Below are 18,598 nucleotides of genomic sequence, written 5' to 3'. Positions count from 1 at the left end.
AATAGACATCAGAGACTGGATGTTATTTATAAAAAAAGAAATATTTTACTTAAACTCACAAAATTGCATTCACAGTATTGATCACACAGCTGCAATCATGAAGGCATAATCAGAACTTTAAGTGCATTACGAGTGTCACTTTAGTTTTCAGAGGCATTTCTGTGAAATATCCAAACTAAATACAGCTTTGCATCCGTGTTGCTAGGAAACCAACATCCCCATCCTCTCCTTTCTATTTTCAGCAGCGACATGCTTCGTTTCATTTTGACTGCCTCCCAGTATTCTGTGTAATTTTCAATTCTTACTTTCCTACACTCTCCTCATCAACACTGAAAAGGTAACATGAGTCAAGATGTGTGAACATTTTGAAGTTGGTTTGTCATCAGTTGAGGCTGAACAGAGTCTCAGTTTGAGGCTTCGTTTGGTGTGTTGAGCTGGCCTGCTAAAACTTCTCCACTGGCTCTGTGGGTTTGGTTCATCCCTTCTTCAGCGCTGCTCTTCACACTGGAGGGAAACATGCCTCGGTACATGGCCCTCTCTTTTTGTAAATCCCGGCTCAGTTTCTCCTCCGCTCTCTGCAGGTTTTTTCTCACATTGGCATCTGAGACAGAAAAAATAAGATGTTTTATTTTGTAAATACATACTTTCTTTATTCCAAGAGCTGAGGACTAGTAAATAATATGCAGGGTTATGATAGACATTTAATGGATAGTTGTGATTTACCCAGCAAGTCTGTGAAAGAACCCAATGTCCTTTGAGCGAAACAAAAAATAAATATTCAGAGCATCATATTCAATTTGACCTTCAATAAAGGACGAATTATACGTATCTTGTGACAAGCTATAACACGTGGGAGAGCTGTTTCCCCAGTTTTTATGCCGAGTTAGGCTAACTTGCTTTAGTTTTATATTTAACGTTCAGACAGGAGACTATTATTGATCTTCTCGACCAACTCTTGGCAAAGAGGTGAATACATGTTATTAAAAGGTGATAAATACATCTTGACAAATACTTTTTTTTCAAGGGTATTTAACTCTTGGGTGTTTCTCAAATATGAAATGATCAGGATAATTATTAACAGTATCTATACACTGTACTAAGAAAAGTCTCACAAATGAGAACCAATAAGGGCTAAATACACATTTGAGATAAATATCCATCTTAAATGATTTGTGAAAACATAACATGCAAGGATGGCGTAGGTGGGCTGTGAATGACCATGGTGTGCTGGCTCTTCTTACCATTAGGCTGCTCTCTGCTGGCCTGGGTGAGGTACTGTTTGGCAGTCAGTGCATCGCCCATCTCCAGAGTGGCTACTCCTGCTCTGTACAGTGCTTTGACGTCACCCGGTCGCCACTGCAGCACCCGCAGGCTGTAGTCCCGCACACGAGAATAGTCGACGCTCTGCTTCTGCAACAAACAGACTGAAAGAGATACATATATATATATATATACACTACCGTTCAAAAGTTTGGGGTCACTTAGAAATGTCTTTATTTTTCAAAGAAAAGCAGTTTTTTCAATAAAGATAATCAAAAATACACACTATACATTGTTAATGTGGTAAATGACTATTCTAGGTGGAAACGTCTGGTTTCTAATGAAATATCTCCATAGGTGTATAGAGGCCCATTTCCATCAACTATCACTCCAGTGTTCTAATGGTACATTGTGTTTGCTAATCGCCTTAGAAGACTAATATCTGATTAGAAAACCCTTGTGCAATTATGTTAGCACAGCTGAAAACAGTTATGCTGGTGATATAAGCTATACAACTGGCCTTCCTTTGAGCTTGAAGAACAAAATTAATACTTCAAATATTAATCATTATTTCTAACCTTGTCAATGTCTTGACTATATTTTCTATTCAATTCATTTGATAAATAAAAGTGAGTTTTCATGGAAGACACGAAATTGTCTGGATGACCCCAAACTTTTGAACGGTAGTGTATATATATATATATATATATATATATATATATAATACTATACATACGGTACCCGGCTGGCAATTTCCCTCGTCTTGCAAACAATGAAAAAGCTCCATGATAAAATGAAGTCGCCACTGAATTGCACAGGGATTTGTTGGTTGGGCACTTTCACATTGAAATGATCATTAGGACTCGATATAAACTGGCAACTACATGAAACTACTTAGCCGATACTCATAACATTTCCTTGAAGGGATATAACTTGAATAGATTTGAACAGATTTGTTTAAGCCACATATAGTACTTTTTAACACTGGCATGTGATTATATCTACCAGCTAAGTTGTTGTAGCAGTCCACTTGTGTGCTTCTCAGTGAAGCCTCCTGTTCAGGTGTGAGAGCAGGTATCTCCGGTCCAAAGCCTTTCACCGACGCCATCACATCAGAGTCGAGGCCTCTGAGAACCAGCAGAGCTCGGTGATAACGCCCAATGGCCGAGCGAATGTTCTTCTCCTTGTAGAAAACATTCCCTTCCATTTTCATTTGGACCGCTTCCTCTAGTGAAGTCCAAACTGGCTTTACAGACGCCCGTCTGTGTGCAGAAACGCTCGGTTCTTGCACATCCATGCTCTCATCTCCTCCTGCAGCCTCCATTTCTGCAGTTGAGCTGTAGAGAGTAATAAGTACACATTAATACTGGTTTTATGTGACTTTGTTAAATAGGCACTCAAATCGTTTGACAGTTTTTTGTTCATCTTTTTGGCATTGGTAATTAACTCTACTGCCGGAGGAGAAATAATCTGAGAAAAAAGGACATTATAAATGCACTGGGAGTTTCTGGGAAAGGAGCAGCAGGTGAGAAAAGCGTTTAGGCTTTCTCAAGCAGCTGGCAAATATAGAGTTTATAGAAGAGTGGGGAGGAGTAGGAATGAGTTATTATTAAATTTAGCAAGTAGATATGTTAGTTAAAATCCAGTAGTTGGCGGTAATGCAACATTTTGGTTGTCAACCGCCATTAAAAACCAAAGAAGACGGTCTCTAAGGACAGTCGCGTGTAGCGGCAGCCTTTAACAATCAGTCCTGCAGGTGCACCGTTTCTAAATGGTTAAAGTCACTAAATTCACTGGTTTCAATCTAAACCCTTGCGTCCCACTGTAGCAACGTACGAATAGACTGCCGAGTAGAGTTAGCTGGATATCTAATCTCCGCGTGACGCTAAATTTCTTACACGCCTTACTTTGTTTACCTCCGTTAAGGAACTTAAACGAACGTCGACGAACTTAAACGAACGTTCCGAGACGTCACAGCAGAGCGTTGAAGGTTTGCAGCTCACCGAGCTAACGCTAGCTAACCTACCTACACGCGCACACACACACACACACACGCACACACACCGGTTAACGCTCGTCCCCTTCAGGATGTCCACTCGTCTTCACCGGTTCGGTGTCTTCCCGTGTGATGGAGACATTTCTCACCTTATTCAAAACCAGAAGAGATAATCAACGGGCAACTACTTCTTGCAGTTGACGACCATTCTGCTGTTGTACTGACACTTCCTTGTTCTCTGAAGAAGAGATCACTGGACTTCTTGCGGCGTTACCGCCACAACAAGGCCAAAGCAGGAATTACCAGCACATAATAGATATATAATGCTAGCGCCACATTTATTAAATCCGTCATACTCTCTTTCCTTGGGTCCAGCTTGAACTTTAATTTAATGTTGTGTGTTAAACACACCTTAAATGAAACCTTTATTATGTTAAATTGGACAACTGTGAACTAGCTGCATTACCAAATAAGGAGGCGTTCAATTATTACATTATTAAAAAAGAAAATGTATTCTTCTTATACACTTGATTTTGTTCATTTTCACAATATAAAACTGGACTCATCACAGTTTTTTCTTAGAAAGTGCAACACTTACAATTCTTAACCGAGTTATCCAAAGCGATGTCCTCTGATAATCAATCAATCAATCAATTTAAAGCTGACCTGGGCGTTTTCAAAATAAACACATTTCAACACAGTGCATCAATCGGCTCACGACCATGAGCTAACCAGTAAGGCACTTATGACATCATGTCATTAAAGCATTAAAGCAGGAGAAGCTAAACACACACACACAAACACACAGAGAGAGAGAGAGAGAGAGAGAGAGAGAGAGAGAGAGAGAGAGAGAGAGAGAGAGAGAGAGAGAGAGAGAGAGAGAGAGAGAGAGAGAGAGAGAGAGAGAGACTTAATTATCTGCTGAGGCAGACATTACTCCACTATATCTTTAGATAAATAATCAATGTGTGTTGCTTTATTAATGCTTTCAATCTCAATGTTAAATACAGTTCATTTTAAAACATTGTATTATTATCTTCAACATCTTTTCTTAAGGCCATATATAATACCATAAAATTGTTGCAAGAGATTAATTCTTCTTATATATTTCATCGGTGACACAATACTATAGCACAAAACTTGTTGACATTCCATTAAATAATTTCTCCTTCAAACCTACTGATTTGTGGTCAACATTAATTCAAGCTCATTATGAACCTCAGGTTTCTCCTCGTCTGTTTTGGTGGTGCCATTGCTCACTAACATTATTTTATTTGGCGGTTTGGGGGTTTTCACTTTAAATATGTCCCACCTCTCAGGAACCAGTCCTCTATTGAAGAGAAGTGAAGCGAGGAAAGAGAACAATAAAGTAACAAATAAGTTGGACAACATGCAGATCGTCTGAACAGGAGAGTGCTGGACGTAAACACCGTTCTCAAGTGTGCAACCTGGGAAGTGGAGAACAACGGGCAACCCTATTGTTGGCTCGCCGCTCAGTACTCTCAGCGACACGCCAGCAATCAAGCCCATGATGGAGCCGTAGCCATTGGAGATGGGAAAGAAGAGGACGCAGACGAGTTGGGGGAACATCATGGTGTAGGTTATGCTTGAGCCCAGGATCCAGAAAAACATAATGCTGTTGTGTACGAGGGTGAGCAGGGTACCAGCTAAGCCCACCAACACCACGGTGGCACGGATCACCCACTGGAGCTCCCTATCTGATGCCTGCAGGGGGGGGAAAGCCTGTAAGCTCAAACAGAAAAGGAGTAACCACAAGTAGAATCTTCCCCCCAGGTGTCCTCTTACTGTAGTCCTCAGTATGTTCCTATAGATATTGGATGTGAAGATGGAGGCACCGGACAATAAAGCCGAGTCTGTCGATGACATCACTGCAGCTGCTATAGCTGCGATACCGATGACGGAGATGTAGTGTGGGGTGAGGTGCTGCAGAGCAATGGGCAGAACCTGACTGGCCTCTCCACGCTCGTATGGGCTCGGAGAGCCGTATGCGGTTGTGTTCCAATCTGATGGCAAAAATGTGACATACGTTAGCATAGTATCTCCACACGTTTGCCTTTTAATTCCATTGCTGTACCTGTGGATGCGGCCATTGCCCCGATCAAAATGGATGGGATCCCTAGTATGAACATGAAGGGAGCTGCAATAAAACAGGTTAACCTGGCTGTAGCTGACGAGGCAGCTGACAGCGTCCTCTGATGGAAGTCCTGGTATCCAAGGTTACCTAATGCCTTTGGAGATAAAAAGGCCCTTAGTGTAAATAAGTCATCTCGACTATTAGTAGCCCACTTTTATTTTCCATGCAACCAGAAACGTTGGAATTTAACATATTGCATAATAATGTTTTCATTACGATTTGTCAGATCAATTTAACTAAAATCTGCATGATATGCACACTTTCCAAATAATAAGAATCCTGCTGATGGACTGAAGAAAGTGATATCGCCATTATCTTAAGTCAAGAGCCAGGTGGGGAAGATAACTATGATGTTCTAAGACAACCTTGTTCATATCTGGCTGTATGTTTCAATTACATCATCAGTGTCTCAAACCGCTTGTTTACCAGGACACCGAGCGGGATGTTTTTTAATGCATCCTCCGACGCTTTCACAGCAGACATTTTGACGTGTCAAGCTATGGTCAACTTACACTTCATGTCCTTAGTACCCTATTGAAGACGTTATGGCAAATTCAATGTGTTTCAAGTTTAGAACGCAATAAAAACACTAATCAGAGTGTTTAGAAAAGTTATTGTTCTGGCATGTTTTATACCAAAATACAAACTGTAGCGTCACTCTCATATGTTTTATTAATTACTTTCAACAATATTTATACTTGCAGCGAAAATATGACACCACATCCTTTTTTGTGGCAGACTATGGGTATATTTAATTGAGCAGAAATGTAATTTTACCATACTTTTATAGTGTTACTAAAAACCCTAAGAAAGGCTCTGTTCTGTTCTCAGTAAACCCTGATAGGGAGCCAGCGTGCACAACACCAGGATCCTTAAACTGCTGCAGATAAATGGAATTCAGCCATCATTCATTTGAGTATTTACACTTATTCTTTTACTGCTGTGTAAAAATGTAAAACCCTTACCAATAATAAGAAATTATCAATCCACCTCCACACCTTTTCCTTTTCCACCGAACCAATCCAGGGGGCCTGGTAGGTGAAGTTAAACGCAGTCTTGGTGATGTCAGTTGAATGGGGGTTCATGAAGATGAAGGGGACACATAACCACTGCAGAAAGACAACACCTTTTTAAAACATGCTTATTTAGTTTAACATAACAGTTGTATAATTGACGAGCAGATCCTGGTAGATTTTAAGGACACCTTGGCAAAGCGCCTCAGCATTTCTGTTATGTGAGGACAAATTAAATGCTGTTGTGCCTCAAGGGAAGTTTTTTTAAAGACCTCTGTTAATTCGAGAACAAGATCCAGCATGTTTCTGGTGAAAAGCGCGGAACTCACCAAACTGATGAATATGAGGCTTAACTGTATGATGTCTGTGTAGGCGACAGAGTAGAGACCTCCCAGCAGTGTGTAAAGGATGGCTACTGAGGCAGAGATCCAAATGCAGACATGATAGGGCAAATCCAGGATCACATTCATTGTTGCACCTAAAAAAGTAACACAATCCATGCAGAAATGCAGAAAATATAGGTTTCAAAACAATTGATCTTTCTGTTGAGTATGAAATAAATTGTGCACAATAGTATGATTGAATTCATTTTAATTCATGGTTTTAACTTTAACTTCCCGTATGATGATACGGCTTCAGTGTGTAACTGACACATAACATTCTTTAAACACAAGACTGTGCTTGAAATCTAATGCTGCGTTCACACCAAAGGCGTTGCAAATATTTGCAATGCCTTTGGTGTGAACGCAGCAGAAGAGTTGATAAATCAAACCGATTTGTCAAATATGTCCAGGTTATTATTTATTTTTATTATTCCCCCAGGTATTGAAAGATGTTTCAACATATCTCCTGATCACATTCTTGGAAATATTCTACTCGTCCAAATACAAGACGCTTGTGATTGGTGTGTAAAATCAGGCTAGTTAGCTCATTGGTTCTGAGTGAAAGATTACATCACATGTTTAAATCAAAAGAAAAATAATTCATTGGAAATCATGTACGTTTCAATCGACACAGTAAAACAAGTAAACAATTGTTTGAATCATATTCTTGCAAAATGTGACTTTTGGAGAAAAGTGTCCGTGTGACCTACCTAAACCGATAAGAGTTCCTGTGACCCAGATTATGTCGGATAACAGCAGTGCCAGGGACAGAACTGCACTTATTCCATTTCCATACTTGATCTGGAACGGGTCCATCATCGTTATATATCTTTTGTCTCTCATCTTCTTGGCGAAGAAAAGTCCACCTGAAGAATTGAATCGCACAAAGCATGAGATTTGTAACTCTGTGCCAACATTATTTAGAATTACATCCCTTAAATATTGTTAGACTCACAATGGACAGTGTAGTATTTTATTTCACACATTATTCTTTCCTGTCATTATTTTTGTACAATTTGCACCCTATGTTAACGTCACTTCACTATCATAACATGAATATACCACATACCACTGTTTATCTAGTGCAAACCCTGACAGACAAGTGTAATATTTCAATGTTTAGATATTTTTTTCCAGCTGTAAAATAATACTAAGTGACGTTACAAATGTCCCTTGATATGTCACTACTAGGGGAAAAATCTATGTTTTATTTATATTTTGTATAAACATATAGACATGATGTCATTATTAAGATGCATGAACAACTGTCTTACCAAGAATGAAAGACAGGCTGGATGTTATCGGCATGACCGCCCACGTCAGTCCCATAGTTGGATTGTACACGACCTCTGTCAGACCAACAATGAAGCCCCCTCCAACAAATGTAGCTGTATGAAAAACATCCACACACATCCACACGGTTGTATACATAAATGTTCCCTTTATTTGTGAGACAGATTTACAACAGTATATAAACCCTCACTGATCACGTTGTTATCCTCAGTTTGGGCTAAACTGAACTGTGAGAAAAACAAACTCTCCAAAGTAGATGTGACATACAGAATGCTACGACATTTAACGATGAAATGTTGTTCTATAGGTAGTAAAAATAAGTAGAGCAATGTAATTGCATATTATATTTAAAAACACCACAGTAAACTATAACAAAATATGTAACATGAAATCATAAGGTAGGACTTAAAGTTAAAATTGTCTGCACTATACACTAAAATAATTGTTTTGACAGCACATTTTATCCCAGCCCTTTTTAGCAAACATGTTCACCTACTCATCGTGATAGATGAATATTATTTAAATTTATTTAACCAGGAAATGCCTCATTGAGATTAAAAATCTCCTTTACAAGAGTGTCCTGGCCAAGACAGCAGCAGTAGCACGTCACACAAAGTTCCATACAATACAACATAAAACAATGACAGACAATATAAAAAACGAAAAACAAAATCACAGCATGAATAAAACCAAAACTAAGACTCAAGTCAACACAACCCAGTTTACACAGGAGCATATACCTCCGTCCATGGACGGATTAAGAAACCACGGGCCCCTGGGCCTGGACGTGTCAAGGCCCCCCCCCCCCGAAAAAAAGAAGGAAAAAAAAGTAAAAAAGTCCGTATGGAACAACGATACCGGAGCTGAGCAGACAACATAACGCGAATTATATGACCATGACATGAATGACTTAAGCCTAGCATATACCGGCTATGGCGCATCGTGTCATATCATCATATCAATACAAAGTTAATAAAAGCGATTTCACGCAGAGGCTCTGGTTTAGGGGCCCCCTGAGCTCATGGGCCCCTGGTGCCGGTAGGCTCGTTCGGTAATCCATCCCTCAGTAGGACTATTGGGGCCCTGTTACTGACATGAATGACTTAAGCCTAGCATATACCGTCTACGGCGCATCGTGTCATATCATCATATTCATATCAATACAATGTTAATAACAGCGACGTCACACGCGGAGGCTCTGGTTTAGGGGCCCCCTGAGCTCATGGGCCCCTGGGCCTGGGCCCGGTAGGCCCGTTGGTTAATCCATCCCTGCCTCCGTCATATAAAACATCTACAGCTAGATGAATTTCCCTCCAATATTTTCAATCTATTTTTAAAAACACCAAAAGAGACCGGTTCCCGGAGACCGAGGTCTGTCTGCAGCAAATTCCAAGCCGCAGGAGCAGCAAACTTAAAACCTCTTTTTCCCATTTTTAAACGGATGTTAGGGACGGAGAGCAAGAGGAGGCCTTGAGCAGAGGTCACAGAGCGAAGATGGTAGCTTCCATGGTCTTTCAGCTGAATTAGAGTACAAAGATACGATGGAAGTACGTGTAGAATAGCCTTATAAATAAGGACATGCCAATGATTTTGTCTACGGATGGACAGAGGAGTCCAACCAACAGTGGCGGTTCGTCCATAGAGGGCGCGAGGGCGCCGCCCCTCTTAAAATTTTGAGATGAAAAAAAAAAAAAAAAATCCTGTCAAAAAACATTATATGCCAAATCATTTAAATAGTAAATATACCGTGTTGACGCGCTAAATGTGTGTGGGAGACCGTCAGCCTGTCAACAACCACTTAAGTTAATGTGAAAAAATATAATATATCGCTACTCATCCTCACGGAGAGAAGCCCCTCCCCATTTTCGGGGCTACGGCCCAATATGTGTGTACGGGAGCTAGAAAACATTTCAGTCGTTTCGGCAAGGACGGCTTCTCATTGGCGGATGAAACGTGAATCTTGGGGCACAAAAATGTGCGCTCATTGGCCAATGACATCGTTTTATTATTTCACGTGATTGGACTATTCGGCAGATCAGAGACCAGTATCGTTTCCTCAGCCAGAGAGCTCCACGGAGCTACGGGAGCAGGTTGCTAACGGAACTGGTCAGCTGTTGCTCAGTGAGTAATGCACTGTTTAGTTTCTCCTGTCTGTTGTTCCAAAGTCCTGGGACTGAAACTCTCTGGACTACAACGGGGTGAGGGATCTAAAGAGCTGCAGACAAGTGTAAAGCACGAATCTTGCCGCAGTTATCTAGCTAAGAGCATGGAGCTAACTCGCTAACAGCATGAAGCTAACCCTGTTTGCAGAGCAGCAGCAGGAGACCGAACTGGCATCGAAACACAACGAAGAAGTTCTGAAAAACAGACACATTCCCTCAAGAATAATGGAAACAGGCTGGTTACAGACATGATTGACTTTAACCAGAGAGTTATGGAGAAGTTTGACCACTTTAAAGAGAGGAGGCTACTTGTCTTTACAGTAGTGGGTCTGCTCTGTCACCCAATGTAACATGTGATCTCTTTCTGACTCTATTCTGCTCTGAACCTCTTTCATGTGAGGGTGAAACTCTTTTATTTTGCAAACCTCTGAAACCCAACCCAATGTTTCTTAAAGCTGCTCTGAACCTCTCATGCCCAAAGTTACAGTGTGTTGATAGTTGTTATTATATATATATTATATATTAGACCGTGTTGAGCACGGTGTTTTCTTGAAATAAAGCTTTGTTTTTTACAATATTCTACTCAAAACCTCTTTTCTTCTCATTGTTGAGTGCTATTTAAACTGCGCCCCCCCCCAATAAAAATTCACCAGCCGCCACTGCCAACCAACCCTAGCATACAGGGAGCAGTGGTGAGTCAGAGCCTTAAGATTAGTTATGAACCTCAATGCTCCATGGTAGACAGTATCTAAGGCAGGGGTGGGCAAACTTTTTGACCTGTGGGCCACAATCGGTTCTAAAATGTGACAGAGGGGCCGGGCCAGGAGCATTTGGACACGCAATGTAATTTATTAAACCTGGAGATTGCGTCTGTTTTTTATACATTTCAATTTAAGGTGCAAAGTTAAAGTAATCAACATTTACTGGAAAGAGATCAATGGAAGCACTTTCAACATTCAAAACAAATTATTACCCAACGAAATACTCAAGCTCAATAATTTCTAATTGTTTTAAACCCCGCAAAATAATGGACGGATTGTCCTGAGAGATAGACTGTATTAAATATCCTGCCTGCAGCAGAAACTAGAAAGAGGTCTTTAAATTGAGGGCGATGTGCGGCGTCATCTGGTCAGCATGTGTATGAACCCGTCACAAACAGACTGACAGCGCTTTACTCGAGATAATATGACCCTAAAGCTGACAATTGAAGTTCGATTTTTAAAAATTCTTCATATTTCTTCTGAAAACACACCTTTACTCATGTGGACGAACTGTTTTGGTGTTTGAAATTGGTTTACCAAAGGTCATAGGTTCACAAAAGCAGTGAATTATCTGAATACAATGCTAGATACATGCAATTGCACCTGTCCATCCTGGAGAGGGATTGTAGTGGCACTCCGTCTTGTTCTGGTTCTTCTGTACCACACTTTTGAGATCAGTCTTTAAAGCTATTAATTGACACGCGAGTGACACAAGTAGTTTCATACAAAATGATGTTTACTTAAAAAAAAACGTATAGTACATAGTCACACGGTCAAAAAACTATGTCGCTTCCAACAACTCTGAACTCAAACACGACTGACAGTCCAACACACAGCTGTTATACTGACGTGACGTCATCTGATTGGAAGCTTACATTCAGACAAATTATTCAGCTTTCAAATACAATACTAAACTAGAATGGGCACTCGGTAGAGTGCATACCTTCGCATATCACAAGATTGGGCATTGAATTATGAACATTTTGGCATTAGTTGCATGCCAATTGGACAAAAATGTATCGTGCTATGGTAAAAAAAGAGTTTGATCTTTCCAACCCTAACCCTAACCCTAACCCTAACCCTAACCCTAACCCTAACCCTAACCCTAACCCTAACCCTAACCCTAACCCTAACCCTAACCCTAACCCTACTTGTGATATGCGAAGGTATGCGCTCTACCGAGTGCCCATTCTAGTTTCATTTGTGATAATAATTTAGTTTAAAAAGATTTAAAAAGGTAACTGAAGATAAATCTTTTTATTATGATTTTAAAGAATGTTTCGTTTAACATATATAATTACCTTCGCATTGAAAATGCCGGAAGGTTATGTTTTGATCGCCGTGTATTTATTTATTTATTTATTTGTATGCGTGTTATTCGCAAAACTCAAAAAGTATTGAACCGAATCACATGAAATTTGGTGGGATGATTGTTTATTATCCGGGCACCAGTTGATTAGATTTTGGGATTGATCGGGTCAAAGGTCAAAGGTCATGAACAGGTCAAAATCTTTCGCAGAACTCAAAAAGTATTGAACCGAATCGCATGAAATTTGGTGGGATGATTGTTTATTATCCGGGGACCAGTTGATTAGATTTTGGGATCGATCGGGTCAAAGGTCAAAGGTCATGAACAGGTCAAAATCTTTCGCAGAACTCAAAGAGTATTGAACCGAATCGCATGAAATTTGGTGGGATGATTGTTTATTATCCGGGGACCAGTTGATTAGATTTTGGGATCGATCGGGTCAAAGGTCAAGGTCAAAGGTCATGAACAGGTCAAAATGTTCTTGAATCGCATGAAATTTGGTGGGATGATTGGTTATTATCCGGGGACCATTTGATTAGATTTTGGGATCAATCGGGTCAAAGGTCAAGGTCAAGGTCATGGAAAGTTCAAACTCTTTTTTTACCATAGCACGATACATTTTTGTCCAATTGGCATGCAACTAATGCCAAAATGTTCATAATTCAAAGTGCCACTACTAGTTAAAAAGTGCCACTACTAGTTAAAAAGTGCCAGCATACGGAGGGTCGGCCGCAGTGACGAGTCTGCGACGATTTAGTGACAAGCTCCACTGAAGTGCCCGGACAGCGGAAGAAATCACTTTCATGATCACAAAATGGAGGAGCTGCGGTTTAGCTAGATAGATAGCTAAAATAGCTAGATACACAGATGGATGTGTGTGTATATATATATATAAAAAAGACACTAATTAATATATATATATATTAATTAGTGTCTTTGTGCTGACACTTACTGACAATATGCAATAAGATAGTGCTGTACATTACTGCTGTACTATATTTAATATTGTTTTGCTACTACTACGTTTCACCGTAATATATTACACTTATATACCATGATATTGTAACGTCTCGGACGTTATGGCACTGATGACACGGAGACGGGACGACGTTATTAATCCTCCCTTTATTGGGCATCCACCAACACATATAGCGTGTTCCTCTCAGCTTAGCAGGTCGAACGTCAACAACAACGGTTCCCGTCAACCACCCTTAACTCCCGTTTTCCGACAGGTTAACCCCGCCTCCCCTCTACTCCGCCAATCACAGGCACGCCCCCTCGACCAGCACGCACGGTGCCACACTGTGATTGACAGCCACTTCACAGGGTCGCTACAATATATTACGAAGTGAAACGTAGTAGAAGCAAAACAATATTAAATATAGTACAGCAGTAATGTACAGCACTATCGCATATTGTAAGTAAGTGTCTACAAAAAGACACTAATTATATATATATATATATATATATATATATATATCCATCTGTGTATCTAGCTATTTTAGCTATCTATCTATCTATCTATCTATCTATCAATCTAGCTAAACCGCAGCTCCTCCATTCTGTGATCATGAAAGTGATTTCTTCCGCTGTCCGGGCACTTCAGTGAAGCTTGTCACTAAATCGTCGCAGACTCGTCACTGCGGCCGACCCTCCGTCTGCTGGCACTTTTTGACTAGTAGTGGCACTTTTTAACTAGTAGTGGCACTTTTTAACGAGTAGTGGCACTTTTTGACTAGTAGTGGCATCTGCTGGCAACTGCTGGCAACTGCTGGCAAGTGCCGGCAAGTGTCACTGAGTGCCAGTGCTTACACTTTAGACTAACAGTGGCATCTCCTCAAAGGAGAATTTCATGGAGGTATAACAGTATGACATGGTAAACAAATTAATTATATATATTTTTTTATTAAAGAAAGGCGGGTACATTATATATATCATGGTATATAAGTGTTATATATTACGAAGTGAAACGTAGTAGTAGCAAAACAATATTCAATATAGTACAGCAGTATTGTACAGCAATATCGTATTGCATATTGTAAGTAAGTCTAAAAAAATACATTATCTATGCTGAGGTGCCAGTGAGGTGCCAGTGAGGTGCCAGTGAGTTGTCGCTGAGTACTGGTACCGAGCGGCACTTGCCACAGACTTGCCACTGAGGTGCCAGTGAGTTGCCACTGAGGTGCCAGTGAGTTGCCATTGAGGTGCCAGTGAGTTGCCATTGAGTTGTCGGTGCCAGTGATTGCACTCGCCCTCTCTCGTTTATTATGCGTTCTTGTCTGTACATTCTAAATACTACTGTTGTTGAGTCACGGAATGTAATTTAAGGATGTTTTCAGCCGAGAAGTTAGTAGTTTAAGCATCAAATCTGTGGTCGGTTTATCGAGATTCAGCCTAATAAGGATATGCGACGGAGATTTGAGGTCCTGCTCGCGGGACCTCTGAGCTCCGGGCGCCGGGCGCTCAGCGCGCTGTGTGGCCGCCGAGAGAAGCCTGATCTCGGCAGGACTTTTTGAAATGCTCCGCTGGCTCTGACGTCTCCGTAGCGGCTAAACATGAGATATAATTAGGTTTTGGAGGATCTAAAGAGCACAGAGTTTATTATTTATTAAAAGATAACGTTACGTCAATTTGACTGAGGGTTAAGATTCATAGCTTCATATTGTAGCGACCCTGGGTCAGGAAAGCTACGAGACGTTGTAGTTATTACCGTTTATTCGTAGCCTACGCCAAACAACAGTGAACACCGCAACACATTCTACTCCACTGTAAAGTATTTTACAGTGAATAATTGGGGGAAATTCATGAGCAAGAACAGTTGATGTGGTGACGTCACAAGACCAGAAAGACCGTCCTGCGTCCTCGAGAGTCCGGACTCCCAAGACCAGACTCACAAGACCAGACTCACAAGACCAGACTCCAAGAAAACACGAGTCTGTATTCAGTGTACTGAAATGATAAACGGCTGAAGTCAAAAAGCTGTCTAGGCTAATTTCTGCTAACGGTGAGCTGAGCGAGCCAACTTCAGCTTCATGTGCCAGGCAGAAGTAGTAGAGCACAACACACCAGGTGCATCACACTCCTGTGACCAATCATGCTTTAGACAGAGGTTCGGACCGCCCCAGCTCATTTGAATATACGGACACGTAAATGTCACACATGAATAAATACGTGTGGACACATAAATAGAGAAATAAATAAATGAAGAAATACAGAAATGTAGAGATATATTTATTTAATGATGTCCTGTTGATTTATAACTTATATATATTAATTCCTATATTTATTTATTTATTTATACATTTATTTAAGCATTTATTTATTTATTTATACATTTATTTAAGCATTTATTTATTTATTCCTATATTTATTCATGCATTTATTTATTTATTTATACTTAAGTCATTTTGAGTCCTCCATACCTTCAGGCTCCGCGCTGCTCGCCAAAATCACTGAGGCTGTTTCTAAATGAGCCTCACCTGTGTGGTGGGCGGGTCCTTTGTGATTTACTGAGTGCACATTGGTTGTTTTTTTCATAAAATGTTGACAGACAAACGGATTGACAAATCACGGTGAAGGGTTTCGTGTGACGAGTTCTTTCCTCGCCAACGCACACCGGAAGTAAACGAAGTTGCGATTTGGACAAGTTCGGCGGGTCGGATTAAAAAGCCTAACGGGCCGGATGTGGCCCGCGGGCTGTAGTTTGCCCATGTCTGAATTCTAAGGAGTGAAGACATTGAGAAGATGCATGCATATATAAGACATCGCCATCATCAATCACAGGCATAAAAGTATAAAGGCATAAATAAAGTGCAAATATGTGCTGATTCTGATGGAAAAAAATTATATATTTAAGTTTTAACCCCCCATCCCAAAAATGATGGAATAGTATAACATAAAGATACTGAGGGGCACACATTAAATGTCTCAGAATAATCAGTGGTGGAATGTAACTCACATACTGTATTTGCATACAGTTTGAAATACTTATGCTACATTTCTGGAAGAAAATAATCGACATTTTACTTCACTACATTGGCACCTTCAGTTATGAGTTGCTTTGTTTTGATAAAAACAAAACAAGTTCAAGGGAAGTCGAGTTCCTTTGAGCCCCCCCAACACACACACACACACACACACACACACTTACCTGTCATAGTGAAGACTCCCACTGCCAGGCTGATCCCCCGGTTGCCCAGCAGAGTGATCTCCGTTTGGTCACCCTGGATGCTCTTCTGCAGCCGCTTGGTCTTCATGGCGGCCCAGATACCGGTGCCCAGCACCAGCAGGTAGAAGAGCACCATCAGCACGAGTCCTGGGACGTTCAGGCTCATCATGCACTGACTCACTGACCGACTGCGGCTCCTGACGTCTTGTGTAAAATGAAGCAAAACCGGTTATTCTAAGTTGACTGAGCTCAGCCTCTCACACCTACAGTTTAGTAAAGTAGTTCAGTAAAGTTAAAAAGATATTCACAGATTCGGACTTCCCTGCTCAATAGCTCTCTCACGACACAGAGTTAAAACACAAAAAACACCTCTCTGTGATCGTAGTGATGTCGACAACAAGCTACAACCATGATTTTACCAAAAAAAGTCGGTCTCCGAGATCGATGAATGACGTTGGTCTCAATGTGCGATCAGCTGTGAGACCTAAACCCAGCGACCGTCTGCAAAAAGCAATCCAGGAAAAACATATTCCAAAAATATTCAATATATCCACTGAAAGATTGTGAAGGCTGACAGAACTTATACCATACGTCAAATGGCCACCCTGTAATGTACTACAGCTGTTATTTTGAAAAAACCTCATCTTAAATAATTATTATGAATTATATTTAATATGTTATGGAAAAATCTTCAATAGCTTCACTGTTATCAAGTGTAGGATGAAACCATTAATTTCCTACATCAATGGGCTCCACATGAGTGGACTACACCTCTTACTTTGGAGAAAAAAGATTTTGAAAAATTATTATGAATATCTTTTCAGATTTAATGGAAACAATCTTCAATAGCTTCATTGTTATCAAGTGTAGAGTGAAATCATTCTATATCTACATCAATGGGCTCCACATGAGTGGACTACACCTCTTACTTTGGAGAAAAAGGATTTTGAATATTTTTAATGAATATTTTGTCATAATTTATGGAAACAATCTTCAATAGCTTCACTGTTATCAAGTGTAGAGTGAAATCATTCTATATCTACATCAATGGGCTCCACATGAGTGGACTACACCTCTTACTTTGGAGAAAAAAGATTTTGAAAAAGTATTATGAATATTTTGTAATAATTTATGGAAACAATCTTCAATAGCTTCACTATTATCAAGTGTAGAGTATATTCATTCAATATCTACATCAATGGGCGCCACATTAGTGTACTACACCTCTCATTTTGAAGATTTCTTTGGAATAAATATTATGAATATTTTGTCAGAATTTATGGAAACAATCTTCAATAGCGTCACTGATATCAAGTGTAGGATGAAACCATTCATTTCCTACATCAATGGGCTCCACATAAGTGTACTACACCTGGCCGGCTATACCTCATGAATCATTATACCATGGGTTTAATCTTGTACGGCACGAGAGAGCAAATGGCCAGGCAAGGGTTAAAAAAGGTGAGTAAAAACTAATTATATTATTATTATAAATCTTAACATCAAGTTGTTTTGAAACAATCCATTTGAAAAAGCAGCTTTAGTTTTTTGGTTGTTCCGTTGGAGGAAAAATACACAATGGGTACATTCTATTTGAGTTTTGCAGCAAAATACAATTATTTTTCCATTTTTACGCATGTTGTCAGGTCACATTTGATGACTATGATGGAGCCATTGGATTTGTCAACATAAGAAATGTGCACTGGAAGTTTGTGGTGAGTATGCAGCTGGTCATGTGGTTCAATGTGCCTTTACAGCATTCATGTATGGCTCATTGTTGTGAGTGTATTTTAAGGTTATCAATCTTAAAATTGCTTTAAATATTTATAACAACCTACAATCAAGTCAATATAACTAAATCTAATTTAATGTTAAATACAAGTTTTATTACAAGTTAATGTAATTGTTCATAAATTGTCATTAATAAATGAAGAGACAATGAGATTGTATATTTGTATCTAATGTAGCTGCATTGTGTACATGCACATCTGTAGCATGTGGATTGATTTTAAGACTGTTCTTTTAGTTTTAAATGTCTTCATGGTCGTCATCCCTATCTTAATGAAAAATATATATATGATTATTGTCCAATCAAAGC

The 18,598-nt window shown here is 39.9% G+C and overlaps 2 protein-coding genes across 5 annotated transcripts; both read right to left on the bottom strand.

Moving 5' to 3' along the window:
- Positions 1-20: 20 nt before the first annotated feature.
- On the bottom strand, positions 21-3,559 carry ttc9c (tetratricopeptide repeat domain 9C). Of its 4 annotated transcripts, none has more exons than XM_056439503.1 (4): positions 3,325-3,559; positions 2,266-2,597; positions 1,242-1,424; positions 21-601 (listed from the first exon to the last, which is right to left on the bottom strand). In XM_056439503.1, the coding sequence occupies exons 2-4, from the start codon at positions 2,582-2,584 to the stop codon at positions 405-407; spliced, it is 699 nt and encodes a 232-aa protein (XP_056295478.1). In that variant the 5' UTR covers positions 2,585-2,597; positions 3,325-3,559; the 3' UTR covers positions 21-404. The 4 variants fall into 4 exon arrangements, with proteins under 4 accessions (XP_056295478.1, XP_056295479.1, XP_056295480.1 ...); XM_056439504.1 differs by having other exon boundaries at positions 3,406-3,558; XM_056439505.1 differs by lacking the exon at positions 3,325-3,559 and adding an exon at positions 3,177-3,262.
- Positions 3,560-4,210: 651 nt separating this feature from the next.
- LOC130209706 (high affinity choline transporter 1-like) lies at positions 4,211-16,666 on the bottom strand. Its single transcript, XM_056439493.1, has 8 exons — positions 16,483-16,666; positions 8,082-8,195; positions 7,518-7,673; positions 6,754-6,902; positions 6,377-6,520; positions 5,352-5,505; positions 5,063-5,280; positions 4,211-4,981 (listed from the first exon to the last, which is right to left on the bottom strand). The coding sequence occupies exons 1-8, from the start codon at positions 16,664-16,666 to the stop codon at positions 4,433-4,435; spliced, it is 1,668 nt and encodes a 555-aa protein (XP_056295468.1). The 3' UTR covers positions 4,211-4,432.
- Positions 16,667-18,598: the final 1,932 nt, after the last annotated feature.

The sequence above is a fragment of the Pseudoliparis swirei genome, chromosome 19 (assembly GCF_029220125.1).
Source record: "Pseudoliparis swirei isolate HS2019 ecotype Mariana Trench chromosome 19, NWPU_hadal_v1, whole genome shotgun sequence".
NCBI classification, from domain to species: Eukaryota; Metazoa; Chordata; class Actinopteri; order Perciformes; family Liparidae; genus Pseudoliparis; species Pseudoliparis swirei.
Note: the sequence above shows the minus strand (reverse complement) of the source record. Positions and strands in the feature narration are given on the sequence as shown.

Excerpts from the sequence above, each read along its gene's own strand:
- ttc9c (XM_056439503.1), bottom strand. The coding sequence starts at position 2,584 with ATGGAGGCTGCAGGAGGAGATGAGAGCATGGATGTGCAAGAACCGAGC. Across the intron at positions 1,425-2,265 it reads CTGCTACAACAACTTAGCTG|TCTGTTTGTTGCAGAAGCAG; the intron begins GTAGATATAATC and ends TATCTCTTTCAG. Across the intron at positions 602-1,241 it reads CAGCAGAGAGCAGCCTAATG|ATGCCAATGTGAGAAAAAAC; the intron begins GTAAGAAGAGCC and ends TTTCTGTCTCAG.
- LOC130209706 (XM_056439493.1), bottom strand. The coding sequence starts at position 16,666 with ATGAGCCTGAACGTCCCAGGACTCGTGCTGATGGTGCTCTTCTACCTG. Across the intron at positions 6,903-7,517 it reads AGGAACTCTTATCGGTTTAG|GTGCAACAATGAATGTGATC; the intron begins GTAGGTCACACG and ends TTACTTTTTTAG. Across the intron at positions 4,982-5,062 it reads GGAACATACTGAGGACTACA|GCATCAGATAGGGAGCTCCA; the intron begins GTAAGAGGACAC and ends CCCCCCCTGCAG.